The sequence below is a fragment of the Indicator indicator genome, chromosome 2, assembly GCF_027791375.1.
Source record: "Indicator indicator isolate 239-I01 chromosome 2, UM_Iind_1.1, whole genome shotgun sequence".
Lineage (NCBI taxonomy): Eukaryota > Metazoa > Chordata > Aves > Piciformes > Indicatoridae > Indicator > Indicator indicator.
The window spans coordinates 29,400,124-29,426,863 of NC_072011.1; the positions used below are offsets into that span (position 1 = coordinate 29,400,124).

Consider the following 26,740-nt stretch of genomic DNA (forward strand, 5'->3'; position numbering starts at 1 on the left):
AACTGTCTCTGTAAATGTCATTTTAATTGTAACAGATCATTTCAGCACAGATTAAGCTTGTGGCCGAAAGGAGAGGATTTGGCTACAATAACCTCACTGTAGGTATGCTGTGCTGAAAGCCTTATTATGGCGACTTCATTGGGTTGAAACGTGCATTTGCATGGCAAAATGTGACTTCCATTGAAGCAGATGTCTTGATCACAAATTATCTTACAATGCACTAGGGGAAAAAAGTCTTAAAGACTTCTTAAAGTAAAAGCATTGGGTAATACTAATTAAAAGAAAATCGCTAATGAGTTCATTCAGACTAGCTCCTCTTGACTGTTTCAGGACTGTAGCTGCCCACGTTCATTTACTAAGGGTCTCTGGCACCTACCCTAAATCCAAGTAGGTGTCCTTGGTACTTGAACAAGCATCCGGATTTTTGCGGCGATCCACCAGTCGACGTGTGGGTCCCTTAAAACTAATTTTGATCTCACGAGCCATCTACACCCAAATACTCTCTTTCTCTTTCCCTGCTCCTCAACGCTTAAATAAAAGCTTAATTGTACAGGAATGTTCGGGGTTTTTTTTCCACCATGGAGTTATATGTAGGCAGAGAGGGGAGCAGCGATCCCGCAGGCATCGTGAGAGGGCGCGGGAGGGCGGTGGGCCCTGGAGGATGGGCAGCCTTCCCTACAGTGCCCAGCGTCGGCAGCGGGGAACGGGCAACGGAAGAGGGGGGCAGGCCCTGCAGCAATGCCGAGTTTAACCATACATTAGTTTTGCCACCTAGCGTCAACATCTTTTCAAGAGAATTGTCACTGGTTCGCAAACTTTGCTGCGGAGTTATCCCCGGGAATTGGAGAGAGAGAGAGAGAGAGAGGGGTCAAAAAATCATTTCGTATTGAGTTTACGAATTGGAGCGGGGGACACACACGACAATATCTGTCTTGAAATTTGGGGGAAGTCCATTGGTGAAGGCGAGAAGTGATATATCACCGCGGATCTTTTAATCTACTAGAAAGAGAAAGTTGGTCCATTAGCATCCCCTTGCTTAGAGAAAAAAATGGAAATAAAAGTTACACGCGCGAAGGCTTTAACCTAATGATTAAAAAAAAAAAAAAAAAAAGAGGGGAAAAAAACTTGCCCCCAAATCCTTAACAACCCCCCTTCGGTACCGGGTATTTGTTAAACTGACGTGGCACAGATTTCTCGATTACCGCTGCTGAGCGTGACTGAAAGGCGCCGTGAGAGCCGGCAGGATCCTGCCCACGGCGCTCATTCTTCTCCGGCTTAATTTATGCCACGCGATTCTGTATTGGGGAAATCAAGCAGAAAGCTCCCTTTTCTGCTTTTTTTCTCCCCTCTCCCTCTCTCTTTCAGATGCTGGGCTAACGGGGAGACTGTTTAACTTAAGTGTTTCTATAGGAGGCTGTTGTAGTTTAACTCCTGCCCACCAGTAGCTGAGGCGAACAAAGAAGGGACTCGAGGTCTAACTATTCATCCATTCTCTGCACTTTAATTTTCATTGATTTCGAAGACAAGGGGAGCCCTTAGGGATTCTCGCTGAAGGGGGATGACACGCCTTTAGACGCGATCAGCCCCCCAGCCAGCCATCTGCTCCCAACCAAATGGCGTTTTTTCCCTCCCAACCGCGTGTCTCCGCACCGCACTCGCCCACCGCCCCCCGCCGTCCCCCGTGACGCCCCCGCGATGTTAACAGAGCCCGCACACCGCCGCCGAACCCCGCGGCCGGGGACGGACGGAAGGGCGAGCGGCCGGTCCCGCCCGACGCCCTGCCCGGCCGCGCCCGCCTCGCCGGGATGAGTCGGCGGCGGGACTCACTGCGAGCAGGCGCGGTGCCCGAGACCCTGCAGGGGAGCGGTGACCCCGCACGGCCGGGACGCGGCGGGCCTGGCCCCGCCCGGCGGCCGCTCGCTAGGGCTGGTAGAGTATTGTGCTTTCCCTCCCAGCCCCTGATTGATACCCTTCCCGCAACACCAGCCCCTCTCCACCCCTGCCCCGGCGAGGATTTACGGTCCCAGTGGCAGAGAGCTCCCCTCTGCAGCCGCAGCTTTTATTTCAAAACAAACCAGATTATGGGAAAAGTCACTTCAAGGCGGGAGGGTGGGGGTGAAGTGGGGGTACACTGGTAATTAGGGCGATGCACTGCCGTCGCTGGCGCGCAACCCTGATTTTTCCCGGGACGGTGGGCTCCGGGCATATGGCGAACGGTGCGTCGACAGAGGGACGCGTACGTGTGGAGCTATGTGTAGCCGACTGTGCATAATATTTTAATTAGGTCTATAGTACCTACGGAGGTATGTGCTTGCGGCTGCTCCTCTGCCGCAGCCCTCCCCGCACGTCCTCTTCACTTGTCCCCCGGGGACCGGTTGGACGGGGCTGGGCTAGACGGAATGGGATGTAAGAGGAGGACAAGCGGCGCGCCCCGCGGCCTGTCCCCCGCTGACCCCAGGCTGTGGCGTGACCAGGGCGCTGTCGCTGCCCACGGCCCCGTAGCTGGGCACCCCGGCCGGAGGCAGGCAGCAGACGGGCAGGGCAGGCGGAGGTGCGGCGGTGCCGTCGGAGAGCTCCGTCGGCCTTGCCGTGTGCGAGGAGAGGGATTAAGAACTTTAGCGCGTAGGTTAGCCCAAAGTTGCAAAGGCATGTGCTGATTAGAATAAGAAAGGCCAGTCGCGTGGCTCAGCTGGCACACAGCGAGGCCAGATGATAGATAAGCAGCTCTGGGTCTTTCCTCCCCCTCAGCCCCCTTTTTCAAATCGCAAATCATCTGCTCCTGTCCTACCCTAGCCCCTCATTTTCATGACAATGGTTGTGTGTTTACCTGTGATCCGGGGAGGGGGCATTCCTTTGTCTCCGAAGGAGATTACTGCAGCCAGCTGCTCTCAAACCCTTTCCTGAGCAAATCCCAGAGTGGCCCCTATATGTGTTTTACTGCTTGCACACGAGGAGAAACCGAGCCCCACCGCCACCCCCGCCTGCTCCCCTGCACTACTTGTTTGTTTGGGTTTGCTCCTTGGCATACTTCCGACTGTATTTTGCTTGTGGGAAAGTACAAGGAATAAAACTGGTCACTGTGTGGGGGAGCGATAGCTGCCCCCAGTGTGGGAAGTGTAAAGTGCTGCATACCCCTGCGTGCTGGGCAGAGCTGAAGGGCCTCCTGTGGACAACAGGACATCAGGGGTGCCAGCAAAGGAGATATCCTCCCTGCCTTACTCACCCTTAGGCTCCTCCCTTGTTCAGGGCAACACCTTCCCCAAAACTTCCATGGGTGCTGCAGGCCAGGTGGGCCCTGCTGCCTCCCTTGGTCTCTGCTATGGCACTTCAAAGGATCCCACTTGCCTGCACCCCTCTGGTGCTCAGCCTCGCAGAGAACTGGCCTCTTTGCCCCACTTTAAACCCAAGGACACTCAGGATCTTTGCCAAGCTAGAAAACATGTATCATGTTCGTACTAGATGATATTCCAAAGTCACTTCCAACCCAAAATAGACCATGCTCCTGAGATCTACCCTGTGTCCCAGCACCCCATCCGCCCCATCGAGACAAGCGCTGCACACCCCGTGTACTGCTGAGGCTTGTCTTGTCTTTGCAGCAGCGCCACAGAGCAAAGGAGAGCAAGCAATTAGGCTCAGATCATGTATACAGAATTTAAAAACACAATGACACTTTTCAGGAAAATGTTTTGCATTCCAGCTGTGAGATCTTGCTGGATGGCTGGAAAGACTGCCTTCTGCTACCAGCTTCAGTAGCAGTATTAGTATTTGCTACTTTCACTGGTTCTCATAAATTCCCTCTTCTTTATCCCCACATTTCAGTATCATCACCTTAAGCCAGAACATAGCTGCAAAATGCCACTCCAGACAGTAGCTGCACAGACCACTCTCTCCTTGTGACAACCTGTTTCATGCATGACGGGTTTTTCTGTTCTTCTGTGGCCTGCAGCCCCCTTTGCGTAGTGTACACATCTTGCACATTGTGTGCTGGCTGCAGCGCAAAACCTGCTGCTAATATACATGGAAGGGGAAGCAGTTTGATTGTATGTTTCCAGGGCTTTCTGAGCCACTTCCAATTTGCGTTGATCTTCTTTCTGCATCTCTCCAAGGGCAAGGAAGGTGAGGGGGAAAGAGGAGTGGGCAGAAACTCCTTTGCAGAAGGTGATTACAAGAAAGCGGATGGGTATGGATGGGGCGGGCCAGAGCTTTTGGAAATGCTCTCTCCTTTTCTGAGAGCATCTGCCCGGAGACGAACAGATGTGGGCACCTGCGGTGACAGGCCACATATGCTCCATCCTATTCACAGGCATTCAGGCATGGCTACAATGGTGAGGCTTTGTGCGTGCAGTCACCAAATATATTAATCTGTGCTCCCCCGAGCACCGCTCTGTTTAATTTTTCACCGGCAATAACATCTGATCTAATCCTCCCATCAGCTCCCCCATGTCCTTCTTCACCCTCCTGAAAAGATGTGAAGTTATTCAGTGCCCCACCTGTTGCTCGTGGGGTGGAAACGAGTGGGTGGCTTTCCCAGCGCACCACCTTGAGCCGTGCGGCAGGGTGCGCCCCGGGGAATCTGGGGCTCCGTATGGCTGGCAACTGCCAAGCGAAGCAAACTCGGCTCCCTCCCCGCTCTAGGCCGGGTATCGAAAGAGCCGCCGGCCTGGCCGCGGTGGGTTGCTTTGTTTATCCACCGCCAGCGCCGCTCAGCAGGCCGCGCAGGCGAGGGGCGACAGAAACCTCAGGTTTTTTTCAGGCAATTTCGGTGCGCGACGCTTTCATGTCGTCCCACCCCGTCCCAGTTGGGTTTGTTCGGGGGTACAATGGCCTCTCCGGCCCCCCTGCGACCGCACAAAGCCGAGGGACAGCAGACCGCGGGCGGGGACAGCCGCGGTTCAAACCAGCCCGCTTCGTCCCCCTCCGCTGCCACGCGAAGGGGCCCTCTGCGTCCGGCTCTCCCAGGAAGAGCGGCCAGGGCCAGCGCTACCAACAGGCAGAGCGCAGAACACAAAAACAAAGGCACGTTCGTCTCCTCAAGCTCTGCTTCCTCAAGCAGCGTCCGCCCGGCCTGGCCCGCCTCGCTGGCTCAGCGCATGCGCTACTCCGCCCCAGCGGGAAGCGGAAGCGCAGGTTCGGGTCAGTGTCGGGTGCGGTTAGGGGGATGAAGTGTGTTGTTTAACGGCCTAGTTGTGCGGGGATGGAGGGGAGGGGGGGCATCCTCGTCGGGAGTGAGAGCAAGTGGAATCCCAGTTCTTGCTTGCAGCATAGGCCGGGTGCTGCACGGCCTCGCGAGGGAGGGGCTCGACCCTTCCGGGACTGCAGTTCGCCTGGTGCAGGCCTCGGCCCTCTCGTCAGCGGTGGGCGGACATCGCCGACCCTCCATTGGCCTCAAAGCTTTATAACATTTTAGCTGACAGTGTACAACACACGAATAGCTTGATTTTCACACTAGAAGTATGCGAATGTATTTAATTGATGTCAGCAGGGGAAAAAATACAGAGCTTTCCTTTTGCGTACCGCTGCGACAGGCTCTGGCCCTTAAAGGCAGTGCGAGGGGGTTACGGGCCTACCTGTGCAATGCTACGTGAGAAGTGGAGGACTTTGCTCCTCATGCCTTGTGCTGTGTGGGCCTCGGCGAGAGGGTTGTTGTAGGGCCTGGAGCGGTTATTTGCAACGTTTCTGTTAACAACCCTTTGCTATGCTGTGCACTAATACGGACATAATAAAGCTTGTGGTAGTTCCATGCTAACAAGATGAAAGTTTAATGGTATCATCAGCTGTTGTAGAGGTCATCCCTGAATTCTTGTGTCTGTATAAAGCTGTGTGGGAAAATATTTTGATTGTTTCAGTTTGTGTAGAAAACTTTTTTTTCCCCCTGCAGTATCATACACTTGATAGTAGTACAGTTGAGATGGTAACAATAACCTGAGATGACCATTTCACACAAGTAGCACTGGAAATAAGTATCCAGCCTTAAACTGTTTCTCTGTTGCACAAAATGTGCTTTCCCGCTTAGCATTGCAACATAAAAACATTGTAGCCGTTTTTGTGCAGAATTTATTGAGCTTCCTCTGACGAAAGGACCTCTCAAGACAGTAGATTTTACTTGTTCACTTTTCTGCTATGGTGATGAGTTAGTGATTTCTGTAGCATGGCTGTTTAGTAGTGAAGCAAACTATTTTATAATATGGTTTCAGTGAATGTGTTTGAGAGTAGTATTAACGTTCTAACAGTGGCCAAGGTGCTTGCTTGTGTGTTTGGATGTGAACTTGCTATTGATAAAGCTAAACTAGCACTGGTAATGAAATTTTAAAATATAATCTCAGTGTCATAGACTTGCTTAAATTATTAGGCAAGAGGAGTGCTTCAAATACAGGTGTGAAGGAGGTAGGGAAATGTTTCTTTCGTAGAACAGTTTGAATTGGAAGGAACCTTTAAAGGTCATCTAGTCCAAACTCCTTGCAATGGACAGGAACATCTTCAACTAGATCACGTTGCTCATAGCCCTGTCCAACCTGGCCCTTTCCATAAAGATGGAGAGGGAATTTTTGCAAGGGCATGTGGTGATAGGACGTGGAGTAATGGCTTTAAATCAAAAGAGGATAGATTTAGATTAGATGTCAGGAAAAAAGTTCACTGTGAGGGTGGTAAGGCACTGGAACAGTTTGCCCAGAGAGGTAGTAGATGCTCCACCCTTTGAAACATTCAAGGTCAAGTTGCTCTGAGCGACCTGATCTAAATAAAGATGTTCCTGCTCAATGCATGGAGTTTAGACTAGATGATGTTTAAAGGTCCCTGAAAATAGGCTTAATCAATCTTTAATTATTTAATTTCTAGGTAATGTTTGCACGTGTGCCATTTGCTGTGCAAGTTAGAAATCCCATTTAATGTATTAAACTCATTATTAATGATAGATTTGTAGTTTCATGAAATGAAGGTAAACCTCTAATTCTTTAAACGGGTCTTCAAGTGGACTGAATTTCTGATTCAAATTAAAACATACTTCCAGAAATATTGCAGAAGTATTGCAACTGATGCTGTATCAATGGACAAATGTCTATGAACTCAGATGGTAACTGACCCATTTGTGTAGTCAGGGTACAAGACTGATTCCCAAAGTTACTCTGTATTTTTTTCCCTGCTGACATCAATTAAATATGTTCTCATACTTCTAGTGTGAAAATCAAGCTATTCGTGTGTTGTACACTGTCAGCTAAAATGTTATAAAGCTTTGAGCTAATTATACTTGTTTTTGTAGCAATGCATAACGTTTAAAGACTGGCACAACACAGCTATTGACAAAACTAGGAAACTGCTCAGTTTCCAAACTGCTTTTCTTGGATTGTAGAATTTTGTTCAGTTTCTTAATATTGCATTTTAGACTGTCCTTTTTGTTTTTGTTCTTTCAGACTACTGTGAGTTTCAGAGATCAGCCATGGGCATTAGAGGTTTGCAGGGATTTGTGGAAAGAGTTTGCCCCGATATATGCACAGCAGTAGACCTGAGAGAGATGGCAGAAGAGCATCGTATTGATCATCCTAATTTCCCACCTGTTATTGTAGTAGATGCCATGAGTTGTGTAAAATACTGGTACACAGCAGAATCCTGGGTGTGTGGTGGCCAGTGGCAGGAGTACCTTGTCAGTTTAGATAATTTTATTAAAGCTTTTATGGGAGCTGGTATCAAGTTGGTGTTTTACTTTGATGGAGTGGTAGAAAAGAAAAAGAGAAGTGAGTGGATCAAACGGAGGATGAAGAATAATGAGGAAATAGCCAGAATATTTCAGTTTATCAAGACTCATAGGAAACAACCAGGAAGAGAAATGTTCACTGCTATTTCAGCTTTGCCTACTTTTACACGTTATGCCCTGAAGTCACTTGGTCAAGAAACAGTATGCACATTGCAAGAGGCAGACTTTGAAGTGGCTGCATATGGTTTGCAACATAACTGCATAGGAATTCTTGGGCAAGATAGTGACTATCTCATCTATAATACATGCCCCTACTTTTCCATTGAGAATCTCCGTTTGGACAGACTTGTCACTGTTATGTACTCTCGAGAAGCTCTTTGCCGTGCATTGGGTCTTAGTTTGACACATCTCCCTCTCTTTGCTTGCTTGCTGGGTAATGATGTTGTTCCAGAAAACTTGCTGGAAGGTTTTTGGCAAAAGTGTTTAGTCATCAGTCACCGCAAGAATAACAGATATAACAGAAGAACAAACATATTTCTAGCTGTAGCAGATTACATCTCAAAAGTTCCATGCTTATACAGCAGCCTGAAACACTTGGAAGAGATGCTACCTTTGGGATCAGATAAGACATTACTTTACAGAGGAGTGAAGTCCTATCTTTTGCCTGGGCAGCAGTCTCCATGGATTCCTCCCAATGTAACAAATTGCCAGATCTCCCTTCAACAACAAACAGCTCTGTGTCAAGATAAAGAAATCTTTCAGGTAACTTTTTGTGAAAAACTTAATGATCACTACTTAGTGACTACTTAGTGGAAGTTGGTAATAAGTACACCAAATTATATTTAAATTTACTTGAGCAAAATCTTTTGTCTGTTAAGTACAGCCATGCATAGAACTATATTACATCCAACCTATGAGGACAGAAGCAGCGCATTAATTAAATGTGGTTCCTTTATTTTTGAAGCAACAAGTAGGTCAAGTAATAGGGAGCAGCTCCTGTATAGACCTATAGCTGTAATTTAGCAATACTTTTGAAATCATCTTGCATTTTTTTTAGTGCATAAAGATGTGTAGATTGTTGGCAGATTGCAAGAAACTAGTATTTTCAAATTATATCTGTGGCAGTGGTTTGTATGAAATAATTCAATACTTCATATTGTACTTAGAAATACTTTATATAACAATAGTTTTAGGGGATTACACTGTTTACATATATCAAGAATACTAAAGTATTTCTTTTCAGGGCAACCATTAATTTACTGCTATAAAACATACTCTGTTGATTGGTATTGTACACAGAAGCATTTGATTGATTTTATACTTATGAGAATTTCTTCTGAAAGTATGACATTTCAGTAGAATTACTTTTGCTCTGTAATGTCCCAGTGATTGACTGCATCTTTGACCTGCTGAGTTCCCAGGCTGGTAGATACTGGAATTCTGCAGAAATGATGAATTTTGCTCTGGCCAATGGTCAGGTAATTCCCCATGAAAAAGACTGAGATAACCAGGTGATGCAACCCAAATAATACAGGTCACATGACACATGCAAGGAGTGCAGAGCAGAGAAACTTTAGTGCTTACTCACCATACAGTATACATCCAGGAGAATTTATTAATGATGCCCCATGGAAATAATTCACTCTGTGCAGCTGTTTGAACACCCTCTTAGTTTTGCTATGAGGCTGTGAAGCCTGTGTCTGCACTTGGCCAGTCCATGTTACAAGCGTTAGTGGCTGAAATTGTGCACTGCCTAGAAACAGCCTTTTTGCTTCTACATCTAGGCTGCTCCAAACGAGCAGTCCGTGTTGGTACCATGGCTGCTTGTAAGTTGTATAGGCACTCAATGTGTGGTTAATATGAGGCCTGGGTGATGCTGTGATTCTGCTTTCAGACACAGCTTGCAGACTTGATTTTCATCACCAGGGCAGATTGTATTTGTTTTGTTGGGGAAGAGCTATTGCAAAGTGAAAGTGTGGTGAATTTAAGTATTCTAATTTCACCACAATGTAAACTTTGCAGCTCAGGAAAGAAATGGAGCTGTCTTATGTACTTTATCTTGCAATAAAATAAAAAATTTGGGGTTTGTCGTGCCTTCACTCACTGTTTGAAGAGGAAAGATACATTTTCAGGTGACTAAAGAAAGTCTAAATTCAGAATTCATTTCAACATTGATTGCTCTCTAAAAAGCTGTCATTAAATCCAAGTTTCAAGAATTCAAGACGGGGGCTAAGAAAGGCGGTAAAATGACTGAAAATACAGTATGGATTTATTTGGAAAGGTACCTGTTCCCTCCCTGGCCATTCCCTCAATTTCTACTGAAAATACTTTTTCTTCAAATAGTGAATGCATTTTGTTATTTTTCAGTCCTTCTTAGTTTTGAGATAATGCCTTCTTCCTTCTTTGAACAAACAGTTAGCTAAAGAACAGCATATCCAATCTGAAAATTATGCAATCTTCAATATTCTGAGTAATGGAGAGATTGATTGCAGCAACTCTTTAGAAGATGAATGTGATACAGAGATTCCTGGACAGGCACTTATCTACCGTCCTGTTCGTCAGCATATTTATTCTGTCTTGTTGGAATCTGGAAAAGGTAAGGATTAAATTACTTGCATTACTATTCAAGTATACTTTCAATTTTGAAATATTAAATCTTGAATTCATTGTTTCAGTGGCTACATCAGCATGGCATTTAGCATAAACACTCTGGGAAGCTGAAGTCTACTTCTTAGGGAATCAAAAGCACACATGACAATGAAATTGCATTTTTTTCTACATGGTGTTCAATTTTGGTGCTTTGAAAGAAATATTTAAAAATTGGGATTTTTTTCCTTGTTAAATTGAAAGTTGTGAAAGTTGTTAATATTGAAAGATTGAGCAAAACAATGACATTTAGAAGATGTTTTTAAAGTTGGGATATGAAATGGTGCATTGCTTTAAGTGTAGCTCCTGAAGAATTCATGAGTTGTAACACACCTGCAAAGTGGCTATGCACTGTTACAATTTTACTTTCTGTTGATTTTAAGTCAACAACTTCAAGAACAGTGGATAGTCAAATATAGTTACTGTTGTAATACAAATGCAGGTAGTTATACCAATTCTTTCATCAAAGTGCAAAAAAAAAAAAAAAAGACGACTTCTTTATCCAGTGGTATAAATAGATTCTGTAGCAGGTGTGTGTGTGGATATATATCTGTGCTTCCATTCCTCTTCTTCAAGACAGAGAATTCTTTCTTCACGTCCTTGGACAAATTTTATCCATTAGTTAAACGTTATCTTTACAGTGACTTTTAGGCAGTGAGTTGAAAATTAAAAATTTACTGAATTTTTTTATTTTTCTTCTTATGTTGATGTCTCACTGCTAATTTTTATTGCTGAAAGTGCACCACTGTGAAAACTTAATCTTCAAACTATGTGCTTGGAAAGGCACAGAAAGGTAATTACGTCTCTGATTTCCTTCAGCAACTAGAGGTTGAAGTTGTGCCTTAACAGGAAAAAAAAAAATCAGACTTAAGTCATTTGGAGAGTAACAGAAATCTCAGCAGTAATCATGCACATCTGTCATATTTCATTTTTCAGCCTACTGCCTCTGAATTTTGTAGACAATTATCACTTGGTTGGCTTTTGTTTATTCCTCTAGGCAGCAGGACATTCATCAATGTTTTCAGGAAATCCCAGACCAAAACTTCTAATTACAACTGTTGTTGCAAGATGTCAGGGTAGTAGGCAGATCTGCACTTGTGTTACAGTATTTGTAGTACTGGGATGAAGAACGTTAGAATTGAAATACAAAGCATTAATTTAGAATCTTACTGAAAATTAAATTTGAATATGAAGGAGGTCTTTTGAGAAAGTGATTTTAGAATAAGACCACAGATAACACAGTCATATTATTTGTTCTCAGTTCATGCTTCCAATTCTAAAGATAATTAGAAAAGTAAGTCATAGTGTACCCTCAATTCATAACCCATCTAGAAAGGTAATGTGTTTCTCTGTGGGCACCCCTGTTAAACCTCTGGTTTTAGTGCATGTGTCTCTCTCTGCTTTAATTATGTCACTTCCTAGTAGGAAGGGGTAGACTGGGAAGAAATAACCAGCATTATATGTAGGTGGTAGTATAATACATAATTACTTTGGATTAGTATTAAAAATGAGCTTGTTGGAAGAAGTCAAACAATTACAATAGTGCATGTGGAGTCTGTTGCCATTGTGATACAATCAATGTGACTCTTTTGAAGCTAACTTGGCTAACTACACAATGTTCCAGTTTGCAGTGGAGATGTATATATTAGTGATCTTCTCATTTTTATTTCTTTTGATCCCCAAATTACAAGATTCCTGTATTGGAAACTGACTTTTTTGCAGTTTGCAAATCTGCTTATTTATTATTAAATAACCATAGCAAAGCAGACAACATTTAGAAAAACAAGCAATTACAATTTTAGTAAGAACAGGGTAAAAATTATGTAAACTGTGGGGTGCGTGTCAAGATGGAGGTGATAGTCTCTTTTCAGTGGTGTCCAGTGATAGGACAAGGAGCAGTGGGTACAAACTAGAACACAGGTAGTTCCTTCTCAACATGAGGAGACACTTCTTTATGGTGAGGATGACGGAGCACTGGAACAGGCTGCCCAGAGAGGTTGTGGAGTGTCCTTCTCTGGAGATTTTCAAAAACGGCCTGGATGCATTCCTGAGTGGCCTGCCCTAGGTGATCCTGTTTTGGCAGGGGGTTGGACTTGATGATCTCTGGAGGTCCCTTCCAACCCCTAACATTCTGTGACTCTGAAACAAGAAACTTAGTTTTGAAAGTATAGGCTGAGATTTCCTCGGGTGCCTAATACACCTAAGATTCCACAGGAGCTGGATGTTGCCATTTTCTTTGAAATCACTCACCTAGACTGTGCCACTTCCCCTGAAGCAATAGCGTGATTAGCATTTCTTTTGCTGTCAGTGCGAGTTTAATTCTCTTGCACAGCCACTCGTTTCAGTACCAGTGAAACCTCTCAATTGTGCTGGTGCAGCTGTTTGTGCAGCTGCGTGGTGAAACTGAAAATAGCCCATCTCTTGCTTCCTTCCCTTTCTTGTAGTTAGGTAACTTAACCTGGTCCTGTTTCCCCATCTGACACTTTGTGTAGCCACAAACAATTGTGATAAAACAGCCTGAGGGAATGTCAGGGAGTGGGAATGAGCAAATCAGTGGCTGTCTATAAAAGTCATCAGTGCTGCTGAAAGAATTGCCTGTGAAGCTATGCTTTTGGTATGGTTTGTTAAGGATATGCGTACCTTTACTCATGGAAATATTACTAGAATCACAGCTATATTTTTACACTGCAAAAACAGGGGATTGATGGTGATCCTACTAATATGGCATTTGTTACCTGTGTATTTTTAAAGTATAATTAACTGAACTATTTCTGTTCATTACTTGGAATGTTGCATATGGCAGTATTATATAGCAATATGTAAATTGTCAACTTTTAACATAGTTCCTAGAAAAACAGTATTATTGGAAAAATTAAAGAAGGAGGAAAGATAACAGTAAATATTGCACCTTGACAGGTCAGCCAAGCTCTTTCTTTTGTGTGTGAGGATTCAGAACAAAGCTGGCAGGTTTTGACACTGGTACACTCCATGGAGGTACCTGCACCTGCGTGACTGTTGACAGTTAGGAGGTTGTGTAATGTAGCCTAAATCTGCGGACAGCCCCTGGAAGTTTTGGCATCACTCCTAGTACTAACAGGTGAGACTGACCGTTGCTCTGAAACTGTCAAAACTAGTCTGTTAGAATTTTGCCACTTATCACCAGTGACCACACAGGAGGGCTGGCTTTGTTGGAAGTGTAGAGGAGCACACATGAGAGTGCTTCCAGATAGGTTGTGTTTTGCACATAGGCTGCCTAAGCAGTGTTTCCAGAGGTCATTCAGAATCTGTTTAAGCAAAAGAAGTGCTCTTTTTTGAATTTAGCCTGATGAGGTTCTGTATGTGAATTGAGGGGAAAAGAGTTTGAAAAATCAGTGTTTTTTCTAGAGATACTTTGATTCAGGGAGGGGTGGTGTTTAGTAGTCATTTTGCTCTTGGAATGTTAATGTGCTGTTAATGTTTGCAGGGCATTGGTTTCAGCTAAATATGATTGGTTACTTATGTGAACAGTAATATACTTTTGTTACGAATGGACTACAGAAGTGAAAAGCACTCAACTAATGGGGTTCTTCATTCTGTACCAATGTTGGTATATTCTAAAAGAACAAAGATAGAGGTTTCCAATTGACTTACCTTTTATTGTGCTTGATCTCAGTGGGTGCTGTAAAGCTAGTATTTCACTGACATTTGGAATCTAGAGACATTTTGGTAAGTTCTTCCTTCCAGAGTCCTCTCCGTAGAGCTTTTTAATATTCCATGCTCCTTTCTAGCATCCTATTGACTTCTCCCTGCATCCCTGACAACTATCTTCTGCAATACATGAGGTTCTCAAGTATGTTCTCTATTGCCCCCTGCTCTCTTCAAATCCTATCTACTTTTTTTATTAATCTGTAACTTTCATGGCTACTTGTGTGTTGATTTGCCATCCAGTGTGTTCAGATACAACAGATAATTTGACTTTTTCTTGCCTTCCTTTCAGTTAGTGCCTTAATAGGATCCTCTGTTAGCTGAGTCAGCAGTTTCAGAAAATGTTTAGGAATTTGAGTCTCTTCATCAGATTTAGTTGAAACAGAGTCATGCATCCAAGGATTAATTATAAATCAGATATCCTAATTGTATTAGACATCCTTCCTTAAGAAGCCAGGCTAAAATCTGGGAGGCTGAGTGAGTGGAATAGGTTGTATAAAGTGGGTAATTTACACAATAATCTTAAAATGCTAAAACACCAGAATGTTTCTGAAAGTGACTTTGGAATATTAAATTGGAGAGGTTTGTTCATGAAATAGCATTATCATAGGCAAATATTTCTAATCAAGATGTGGGACTATTCAGCTACTGGAATATGCAGTTTAAGAGGTTTTTTGGTTTTTTTTTTTTTCCCCCCCAATGTAGGCAGTTTTAATTTTATTCTTAGTGTCATTAGCTTTTGAACAGTCAAGCATGGCAAACCAGGTGAAATGGTGTCCCTCATAGTTCAGCTGTTGGTAATTCAGTCCCTCACCTTTGTTGGGATTCTGTGCTGCAGGTCCATGGATAAGGAACGAAGAAGAAGCAAGGCCATAAAACAGATTTTGTCATGTGCTTTTCCCCTTCTTATCCTTGACATCTGAGGAATTCCTTCCCTTGCACCATATATAGTACACTGCTTGTTCTTTTATTTCAGCATTCATTGGCAGTATTGAGCTATCAGCAAAATCAGGAAGTTAATGTGACCAAACTCTTTGGGGTAATAGAAGGAAGGAAAGAAGAGTTTTGGAGAGATTGGTTTGTTTTGGTTTAAACTAGGTGCAGTTTTTAATTAGAGTTCAAAATGTGGCATCAGTCATACTTGTGCAGTAAAGTGTAGTGTAATGTAATTGATGATAAAAGGCAGGAATTTTAAGAACAGTGCCTTCATCACTGGATGATAGCTGGAAGCAATTAAGAGCTGCAGTTCGGTGAGTCTGGAAAGAGATAAGGGAAAAAAAAAAGCTTTGAGATTTGCCTGGAAAAGATTTTAAAGCACTGTTTCAAGTGCCCAGGAACAGCTGAATCTCTAAGTTTCATACTGTTTAACAGGTACGGAATTTGGAAATTTGGAAGTTTAGGGCACTATGAGTTGTTTACCATAAGCAAAATCTCAACAGAATGCAGAAGAACTATTTATAATAATAATGACTCTAGTTTTTTTTTTTCCCAAGACTTGCATTGGAATGGTTGTGAACTGACTTCTAGAAATTGGTAGACCTAATTTCAAAAATTCTCGAATCCTTTTTTTCATTTGTGTTGGGGTTTTTTGTGTGTTTGTTTTTTAAAGCATCAAGTAGTTAGATGCACAATTTAAGGAGTGACATTTTATTTAAGACGCACCCTACTCTTTAGGCAGGACAGAGTTGGGTTAGAGGGTTGGAAGCCACTTGAGCTATTATACATAAACAATCCCTTTATCATAGATAGAGAGTCTGGAACAACGGGCTGTAAAAGCTCATCTGATGGTGGGATGATTCCATTGCTGTCAGCTTTCAAATAACCATCAAGGCTATTACAAAAATTATGTCTCAAACCTTGACACAGGAAACGTCAGGGCAAGTTGGGAGGAAAATCATATTAAGACTACCTGCGTATGTGGCAATGCGACAGCTCTGAGAGGCTGAGGTAGCTCATGTAGGTCCTTAAAATATGCCAGATGCCTCCACAGCTTCCCAAACTGCCGCGGAATGGGAAGGCCTAAAATTGGCTGAAGCCATTTTAGAATGCTTTCCACACTTTTTTGGCTGCAGTTCCCAAATCTAAACTCGTAAGTACATAATTCAGAGTCAAAGAATTGTTTTGGTTGGACAAGATCTTCAAGATCATTAAATCCAAGCCTTAACCGAGCACTACTGAGTCCACCACTAAACCATGGCCACCTCAGGACCACATCTCCACTGCTTTGAAACCCCTTCATGCGCTGGGGACTCCTCCTTTTCACTGTGCATGCTAGGCCTGGGCCTGGCCTTGACAACCTTTTCGGGGAAGAAATATTTCCTCATGTGCAACCCAGACCTCCCCTGGGGCAACTTGGGGCTGTTCCCTTTTGGGCTGTTAGCACGTTTCCAGCTCCCACTGAATTCATCACCCAGCACCTCCAGATCCTGCTCAGCACTGCTCTTCATCCATTCTCCACCCTGCTTGGATTTGTGCTTGGGGTTTCCCTGACCCAGCTGGAGTTCAAGCTTTCTTAATTTGTTCTGATGATTTGTCATGAAGATATCAAAATGATTCCTTCTTGTTTTCTTTTTAAAGAAGCTAAGCAAAAAGTCATTTTGAAGTGCCTTCTATTATTTTAGAATCCTGATCAGTACTGCTCCAGTTTTTATGCTAGTGTCAATACTTGCATTGGATTTGCTGATGCAATTCTTACTGTTTTTTTTGTGTTTTTTAGGTGGAGCCTGTCCTTTGGTAAAAGAGTGGTTTGTCTATTTCGGAAATCCTCTGCAGCAGCCGGAGCTGATACAACCTGTAAAACCTCCTGTTCCAGGTAGAATAAAAATGTGTTTAAATCTGAACTAATACCATCACTAAAATCAGATTATACAGTCCATCATCATATTTTGGTATGGAATCCGAAACAACTGTGGAGAACAAGAAGCTAAAGTAGAAGTGCTGCATGCCTGAAATTGCTTTCAATTACCCTATGTGATTATAATAGGTGTGAGCTTTGAGCTGCATTATCACAATGTCTTGTTAAACCCAGTGCTGATTCAAACATCAATACTAAACCACTAATAATTTCTTAGAGGTTCTAAATACTTCTCTGCGGTCAGAATAAGTAATGCATAGAACCATATTAAAATTATTCTATTAAGATGTTTGAGAGAATATATTAATGAGACTGATGGAGAATATTAAAAAAGGGTGATTTTTTTGATCACCTGTGACAACCAAAAGGAGAATCCAGCTTTCAGTGAAAAAATAGTTTCTGTGAAGCTGTTTCTTCTGTCTTAAGCATGAAGTATTTTGTATGGGTTTATTTTCTTTACTTTAGTAAAGGAAACATTCTTCATTAAATTAGTGTTATGAGGAACACTACATTTTATGTTACATTCATGTTACATTTGTGTTACATTTATGAGGAAGTATCATACACTTTAGTGAAAAGATTAAGCCTTGTATATGTTACTCATCTCTTTATCATTAAATATATAATGCAATACAAATTTATGATAGGAAGCAAATAGTACTATAACAATTTTGATTATTGCTACTGTAGTCATAACCCCTCCACCTTTACTCTCACGACTCTCTCTGTCTAGTCATCTGCTGTTTTATGAATCAAGAGCTCAGAGCTTTTGTTAGTCATATGAAATTAATTAGTTCTATTGATATACAATACCATTGATATCTTATTAAAATTATCTACTGCTTCCCTCAGCAGTCAGAGCTTCTGTAGCAGTCCTTGTTCTGATATGGTCTAAACACAGACTCAGAAGTTGTTGAAGTGCATACACTTTTTTATTTTTATTTTTTTCATTCATTTTGGTTTGGGGTTTTGTTTGGGTTTTTTTGTTTGTTTTGTACTTTTCTGTCAGGGAGGCTACTTGTTTTTAATTTTACAGGTTATGGTAAATTTTCTTTTAAGGTAGCCTAAGGTTGTACTTTTGTCTTCATATTGAGAGTATTCAAATTCAAGCATGAAGGGAAAACAGCTGCTTGTTTTATATCAGCCTTCTCAAAATTCTTTTGAAAGGAACTGTTTGGAAAGATTGGAGTTTTATATAGACAAATTACAAACAAGGCTTCATTTGATATACATTAGTTTCACTGCCCAGTATCCCTTATACAATATTAGGAGAGTGATTATCTAATTGACTTAATGATAGCATGAAATTGCTCTGTAATTTTCCAAAATGGATATAAATATGCAGAGTAAAAGTTGATCTGTGCTGCACAACTGTTTTGTTTCAGCATACAGTGTTCTGGGAATGTGCATTTGTAAAACAAGCAAACAAAACTCAACAGAATAACCTATGCAGTTACATTTCAATTTGCATGGCAAGTATACTGTATTTATTGTGAAATTTTCCTTCCCAAACAATGTAGTATCTTCCTTTCTGGAGAGGAATCTGCTTAATCTCATGTACTCTGGTTCTACTGCTCTGCAAACATGCTACATATAGAACCTACATCTATGATGACAATAAGCAGGATTCAAAACCACTGTATTTGTTGGTTTGTAAAAAGAGCAGCTTCTCAGCCATAATCTTCACTAATTCAGTAATGAAAGGCTGTTCAAGCAGACTATTAAGAGGGGGGAGGAGGACTTACAGTGTTTATTTTTAGTGCTCTGTTGTCATTCCTTCAGTGAACAAATGTTTTTCTAAATTTTTTGCAGTCCATATTTGTATGCCTTACATTCACTCATGCATCCTTTATTTTCCACAGCATGGCTTTGTAATTCACCAAATAAGGTTCTCAACAGTGCATCACATTTTTCAGACAGGGATCATATTTAGAGCTAAATTTAAAGAAGTTATAGGAAATTAGAGTACAAAGCTGTCAATCAAGATCGGGTTACTGAAAAAGACAAAAAAATCTTACCAGAAACTATTTGAAATAATCACAGATGTAGTTAATCTGGAAGGGTTCTTTGCTTTATCTTATTTGGAAAACATTATAACCTCATAATCACAACTACTTTAGAAGTGTACTGAGAATATATGGGAAATTCTGACTCTACTGAATTTGATTTAAATGAAAAAGGCTGAAGAAAGAATACCTTGTATGAACTTTGAACTCTAATGAGAATAACTATCAATATTTTAAATTTTGTATTCATCTTTACTGATATTTTGTGTGTACATAAAACTGCAGAACTGTCTTGCAGGTGATAGATTGAATGTTAGGGCTTTTTTTTTCTTTTGAAATTAAATACTGAATCCTAAAGGCTTTAAGATGATAGTTTAAAGTACATTTAAAATATCGTGTGTATTATGTATATGCATTTTTTATGCTGTCTTCTGAATTAGCATTTGCACTTTCATTCTCTGTTTCTGCCTTCTGAAATGTTTCCTTTCTGCTGAATGAATGTGTTCATGATGATTCCCACATGTTGACAGAGCAGCACTCTCTCATAAATTAATTTTGTTAGAATAGCTGTGATCCAAGAAAATATTGATAGCATCATATCATGTGAAAGCATTGGCTGTATTTGATATGTATGCAGATTATATGGAACAGAGGAATTTTTAAAGTCTTTACTGGAATTGTAAGGATCCTGCTTTTCATTTTATTTCTGAAAACCTTTAGGATATTGTGGCTTCATACAATGGAGTTTTGATGTACTTTCAATATTCTAATCATTATATCTTACAGGAATATGTAATGAATACATTTATGTTCCAAGTGCTGTCTCTGAAATGCTCCATTAATGGTCAGATTTAATTAGCATTTGGATTTATGGCATTCTTAAAGTTTGCCACAGTTGTTGACATGTTAATGCTGAGTATTCCTAGCAAGTATAGTTTTTTAAAGTTACTGGTTAGTATTTACATATGATATCATAGTATTAATGCATTCCAGAAGTTTTTAATGCATCACATATTCATAAATCAGTTATTGAAGTTGAAACAAATTTAAATAAATATGTATGTATTCCCATGAAATGCTCTTGTTTATCATGATGCTTTCTATATGACAATGTTTTTAAATGTGTGCATGAAAAGGATAAAGGAACAAAATAATTTAGCCAATATTTTTTCTCTTAAGTTGTCAGTTGTCCATTTTTGTGTTCAGATAGGTAGTATTTCTTGACCTCTATGGAGGTCTTTGTGAAGCTCTTCTTGGAGTTTCCAAGGACTACAGTTTGCTTAGTACTGAATTCATTTTTCACACAGTTTTGTGCATGTTGTGAACAACCATAAGCATGTGCAGTGTTTGAGTGTATCTCTTTGTTGTTCATAGGAACTCGTGGTTCCTATAAACCCCAGTAAGATAGACAAATTTCTCTTGACTCATCCTCACAGTAAAGACATATAAATTTTATATATATTTATGTGTGTGTGTATTTTGTTCTGGGTTTTTTTTATTGCTCCGTTTGGGATTTTTTTTTTTAAGAATAATAAATACTTATATGTGTCCAAAAAGTAAAATAATTCTCTTCCCTTTTTGAATAAATTTCTTTAAGGACTGTTTTTTTAATTGACGTTAAGTACATAGTATGTAATTAGAGCAGAGGTTTTTAATTGACATAAAATATGTAGTGAGGATATAATTAAAGCAGAGAATAGTTTGGAGGGTCTACTATATATGAATCTTAAGCCTCTTGTTGACTGTAAGCATGATGGGAGAGTCATTAAGCTTCAGTGTGTTTGTTTCTTTGTTTTACTTATTTTGCATTTAAGGGTTAATATAATGGATTTCTCTTGAGTATTACGTGGAATTTAATTACTTGTAGAAAAGATCCTTTAAGGAAAATAACACTTTTGGTTGGTATGTTCCGAAAGGAGGTAGCGTGAAGTTTTCTTTCCCAGAGTAAATCATTCATAATTCATCAGTACCTCTTTTTCCCAGGCAAAAGTAGATGTTGTTTCTCGAAGTGTAAGAAACTGTTTATGGAAGAAATGTCTTGAATTTTTTGTGGAGCTTTCTCAATATAGATATGTAATCTTGATTATTAATGAAGTTCATGTATTTACTCTGCAGAAAGCAAGATTTCTATTATTAGATATACCTCTGGATACAATTAATTTAGAAAAAAAAAAACAGTACAAAACAACTGTATAGATGGAAAGAGTACTTTAACTGATTCTTGGCATATCTCTTCATAGGCAGCTGTTTTGGAACCTTCTGGAAATTAGAAACCATCAAAACTGTGTGAGTTTATCCAACTGTCTCACACGTTCAAGATGCTTAGCTTTGGTAGGAAAAGTTGGCTTTGTTTAGGTTTTATGCATAGTATTTTTGCTTTTCTTCCTAGAAGTCAGTTTCTGCAGTTGTTTGGGGTTTGGTTTTGGTTTGGTTTTTTGGTGGTTTGTTTGGTTGGTTTTTTTTAAGGCAGCAAGTGCCTGTATAGAAACCAGCAATCTGAGTCTTACTGTCTGTACTGTCCACTCACTGCCACTATTTGTGTAATCACTGATCTGCATTTCTAACTCCAGTCAATCAACCGGTGTATTTTCTTAATATATATATTTCCTTACAAAATAAGCTTAGAAATCTACACGTTTTATGAAGGTAGTTCATTACATGATTAAAACTTTGGATGGGAGAGTTAGTCTTAAAAATAGTACAAGAAACATCCATTGGGGAGATTTAGAAAGAAATTACTAGCTTCTAGTATCCCCCTCTCCAAAGAATTAGTACCATTTGGTTAATGGGCTTTCTTGGCTAAATAAACATTGTCTATGTAGATTTCAGCACCTTGTCACTTTAACAATTTATTATCACCAAGTGTTCCTAACTGGACTGCAGCTGCTACATGTCACACAAAAAAGGAAAAGGTGTTACCAAATGTAGCTTAATTAGTCCACATTTAAAATTCACACCTCATTTTATTTAACTAGAAAAGCAGGAGAACTTTATGGGACAATTCTGTCTTTAATTGGGATTCTTAGGCATAACCAGTTAGCTGTTCTGTTATTTCATGTGCATTAGTTTGCATTTATTTTGATAGTAGATTAAATGGAATTTAAGTGTGGAACAAATTTTACATTAGTTCACACATGTCACAAGTAGGGAGATGGCAACATTAAGGATTTGGAGACCAGGGTGAATGATACTATAGAAATCCTGGAAAGAGACATTATACCTAACTGATGACAGTTATTTTGTGTGTGTTTACAACAGTGTGTTATACAGTAGCCTGGAGAATGCAAAATACTAGATATCTTTGGGGTTTCATCCCAGACTAGAACCTATTGCAGAGGAGTCATACTAGCACAGTGTTTTGTGGAGAATGTGTTGGCCAGAAAATGGCATAGGTGACTGGTTTATTCCTTAAAATGGGTGGTTGTGAGGGAGCAATGTGAGGATCCTTCAAGGACCCCCAATATTCTAGCTCTAGGAGAGAGAGAGAAGAAACAGGTATGGTTGTTTTCTGCTGAATCACTATTTTATAATGAAGCTAACCTTATTTAATGCTGTGGATCCCTAAGGGAAAGGACGTACTTGTAAGCAAACTTTCTTCTTGCAAAAAGTAAAAGCCTGCTTTCTCAGTTTTCTATATTGTAACAATTTAATTCAGTCCACTCTGCTTATATGTGCCTTCATTCAGTACAATTTGTTTAAATAACAAGCCTTAAATTTTTTTTTCAAATGCCAAGTTCTGTGAAATACATTTATTTTCAACTCCGTGGTCCTTGCAAGTGCCAAGCACAGATCAGTTGTTTCCTTTCAGATTGTAATAGGGTAGACATGTTTTATTTTGTTGCTGCCAAGATAAAATAATGTATTACTTTTGTAGGTGGAACTCCTAATTTGAAAACTCTGTGGTTTGCCAAAGGACCTGATGTGGAAAAGCAACGGTATGGTACATTTCTGGCATGCTTTCATCTTCAGGACAGGATGGAAGAGCTCCAAGCTCTCGAATCACCTGTTGCCGCATTCTGCTGCTTGCTGGCCTATCTTATGATGCAGGTAACTGGGACGGTTCCTTTTTCTTCTGATAGACAGATATGATTAACTAATAAACTTCCTTGTTGAATTTTTCTCTTAATCTTTACTGTAGGCATAGTTATCAAATATAATGGTGCTGTATTACAGTGTTTTTAGTTACTCCGTTTTACATGTGTCATCTTGTTCAAAAAGCACTTCAGGTTTTTTAAATAGTTGGTCATAACTCACATGCTCATGACAAAACCCCTTGGGCAGTTTAACAGAGTATAAACTGAGAGATTTTGGGACCTTTGCTACTTGAAGCTTCTCTTTTTCTGTTTCCCTTGTGTCATCAAAAGAAGACATTCTTTCAGGTGACTCTGCAGGATGTTCAAGAGACAATATAAGTATTTAGTCAGCTCTCCCTAGTTTTTCATACCACACTGTCAATCAGTTTCAAGCCAGAACTAAGGATATGGCTCTTCTCATTAAAATCTTAGTAATAACGGATCATTAAGTAGCATTTCTAATTCCAAATATTTGGCAGCCTGTAGACTACCTTAATTATAATTAAAAGGAACACAAGATTAATTATTAATTATTTACGTTTCTCTTAGGTATTTAATACATTGTTTGCCCTTGCCACCCTTCAAATTCTGATCTCCCAGGTAGATTTTCCTCTCTGAGGATGAGAAAATTATAATGCCTTTATCTAATCTGATAAGTTCTCTTGCACTTTTGCTTACACTGAACTGCATTTTGTCATTTGCTTTTTCAGACTTTACATTCCTCAATAACACAAAAATACACAAAAACAAATTCTCCTTGACATTACCTTTTTATTTCATACATGTCTGCTCAAACTTAGAAAATGCATTGAGAAAGTATATATGGGAATTATACAAATGGTCCACATAGCTCTTTTTTTGTTTAATTTTTGTAGAGCGGAATATAAATGGAAACTTTTTTGAGGATGAAACTCGTTAAACATAATTTTATGCTTTGTGGTTTCAATTCAACAGGATATGTGTACTTAGCTTTTAAAATACTTCACATTTGGGTATGAAATCAATTTCATTTATTTATCTGTTTTCATAGTTTCATTTGTTGTGCTATCCTGTATACTTATTCATAGCATAATTGCTAAATTATTTGGGAAGGGTTTCATTAGTGTGATTAAGAAGAACAGAAGACCTACAGGATCATAGGATCATAGAATGGTTTGGATTGGAAGGGGCCTCCAAAAGTCATCTAGTCCAATCCCCTCTGCAGTAAGCAGGGGCATCCTCAACATGATCAGGTTGCCCAGAACCCAGAAATGTGGATTTATTGAGCCTTGATCACAGCATATTAATAAAATGGGGAAAAAAGTGCTCATTAGGGATGTGGGTTTCAAAGTTTCTTATCCAGTGTTTAAAAAAGGATGAAAACTGTTTTGCAAAGTCATGTTTTTGACAAGAAAAATAGCAGAGAGATCATGCAAAGGGTTTAGTTTAATGGAAGGTTTTTCATGGCAGTGCCGATTTCTCAACACCTCTCCAATTTTCCTAATTTTCTTCTGTCCTTTGAGTTGCACTGCTAAAATATACCCTGTGAATGAGACTAGGGAATTGGTTTGGATGAAAATGTTTTTTCATTGGTGAGTTATTTTAAACCTTGTCTGATACTGTCCATTTGTTTTCTTGGGGTGTTTGAGAGGAAAACCTGAGAGCAAGAGTGTCAGCAGTCATGCTTTGAGCTGGCCATACTGCTTCCATTTGTTTTATTGCTGCGAAAACAATCCTTGTCTAGCTGTGGCCTAGTTCTTTACTTTGCACTTCAGTCTTGTATTTGTATTAGAGAGAGAGGATGGATTGTTAACCCAGAGGTGATTTAAGTAGAGTAATTGCAGGTTGCCTCAAAGAGGGCTAACATCATTTACTTCAGCTCACGAGGGAAAAGTAACTTCTTTAAGGCTTCATTACTTATCATTTAATCTAACCTAAAATTTAGGCTTGTGCAGGAACCAGCATACTGACCAGCTAGTCTGGCTTTCTCAAAATGTACACACAAGTACTTAATAGAAATTTCAGCTGCATATTTTTAAAGGAAGAAAAAAATTTCCAATAAGAAAATCTTAACTATGTAAATAAAATGTCAATTTGAAGAGTAAGTTTTTCAAATATCCAAATTAAGAACAAAATTTGTGAGAAAAATTGTAAAATATTAAGTCTGATTTTAAAGTTGCAGAAAGGAGTGCATATGTTCAAATGTCAAACTATGGAGCCTCCAAAGATGGGGGAAAATTTTTTTTCCAAGCTCTTAGCATTTTGGAAGGAGTCTGACAGCGAAAGTGTAATAACTTGCCAAGTTCAGTTACTGAATAGAATATTTCTCTAAAGAAGTGTTTTGATATTTGTAAGTGTTTTGGCTCATCTGCTCTTTTTGGGGCATTTCCTTGCTGTTGTACTTGCAAGTGATCTCTGGCTTTTTTTTTTTTTTTTTTTTTTTTTTTTTTTTTTTTAGGAAAAAATGGCACAATTATTAAGAATTGATCACTTTTTCTGTTACTGCAGTTATAAAATGTGCAGGTTTAGTAGAATTCTCTTGTTGCTGTCTATGCAAAGGTGACACCTGACTTGAAATAAAGGGTAAAGTAGGGCCATTATCAGATCTTAGCTGCAAGGCTGACTTAATGAATTCCAAGGAGCATTGTGAAAGCCTAAAACTTTTCTAATAGCCCTTACATTCTTGTGCAGGTTTTTCTTGTGCAGGTTTTAACAGCATCGCAGAAGGGAAAGTATTTTACAGTGGGACAAGAAGCAAGATGTGATAAGGGGGAAAAAAAATCTCATTAGCAGTTGAATAATTTTTATCTTGAGGAAGAAAACATGTTACTCTTCCTATGCAAATAAATGAGTGAAGTAATTATAGACAGCTTCTTGGTGTATGTTTGTGGGGTTTTTTTCCTGTTGGTTTACATAAATATTTTGTTATTTTTTTCCAATAGCCTTGATAGAAACTCTTAACAGACTGAAATGCCCCCACATACTAAGCTGTTAAATAAATAGGCAGTGCAGGGTTTTAGGCAGCCTTTTGACTGTATCAGAATTCCATAATGCACATTTCCACACCTTGCAAGAGAAACCTTCCCTCAAGTTCCAGTTGATAAAGAATTGTAGTTCTTTATGAATCTCGCTTAGAGACCTCTTTATGCTTTAACATTTGCAAGAGATATTTGGTCTTGGTGCACATATATAATCTTACAATGGACTCTTAGGGAATCAACTCAAATGACTTAGAGGTGCTGTCTTTCTCCTGAGCTGATCATGTGCCTGTATAGAATCTGAGAATACTTTTTTCAAAACAGTTTTTTTGATAGAAGTGTTAGAGTGAACTACTACATGAATTTAGAATTTTTCTTTATGTTTCCTGCCTTGAACATTTTAGGTTTAGTTTTCTTATAGTTTTGAGTTCCCACTTTAATATGTAGCCTTAAAAAAAAAATCCAAATATGTTTTGTTAAATCCTGAAATTTAGCTGAAATAGGCAAAAGAAATATTTTAGATTATTTTAAAGTTTCCAAAAGATAACCATATAAGCATTTAAAAGAAATCCTAATGATCATCAAATCTGTGTCTCATTGAGGAGTTTGGGGGGTTTTTTGTTGTTGTTTTTTGTTTGCTTGTTTAATCTCATGTTTTTTACTATGCTTATTGTTACTGAGATGAAGAAATTTCCTGTTAAGAAACTCCAATGGATGGGAGAAGGGAACACATTTAAGGGTGGGCATTTTGTCGGGTGTATAAATGTGTATATACCCTATACACAGATATTGGGGTATGCAACTTCATTGAAGTTGTGAAAGTGTTTTCCTCT

General features: G+C 40.0%; 1 protein-coding gene across 1 annotated transcript in view; it reads left to right on the forward strand.

The window, feature by feature from the left end:
• The first annotated feature begins 7,417 nt into the window (after positions 1-7,417).
• Positions 7,418-26,740, forward strand: part of FAM120B (family with sequence similarity 120B) — a 41,110-nt gene continuing 21,787 nt past the window's right edge. Inside the window, 4 exon segments of the mRNA XM_054399101.1 lie at positions 7,418-8,449; positions 10,103-10,283; positions 16,734-16,829; positions 22,752-22,924. Of these exon segments, the coding sequence (XP_054255076.1) occupies positions 7,433-8,449; positions 10,103-10,283; positions 16,734-16,829; positions 22,752-22,924 (1,467 nt within the window). The 5' untranslated portion in view covers positions 7,418-7,432.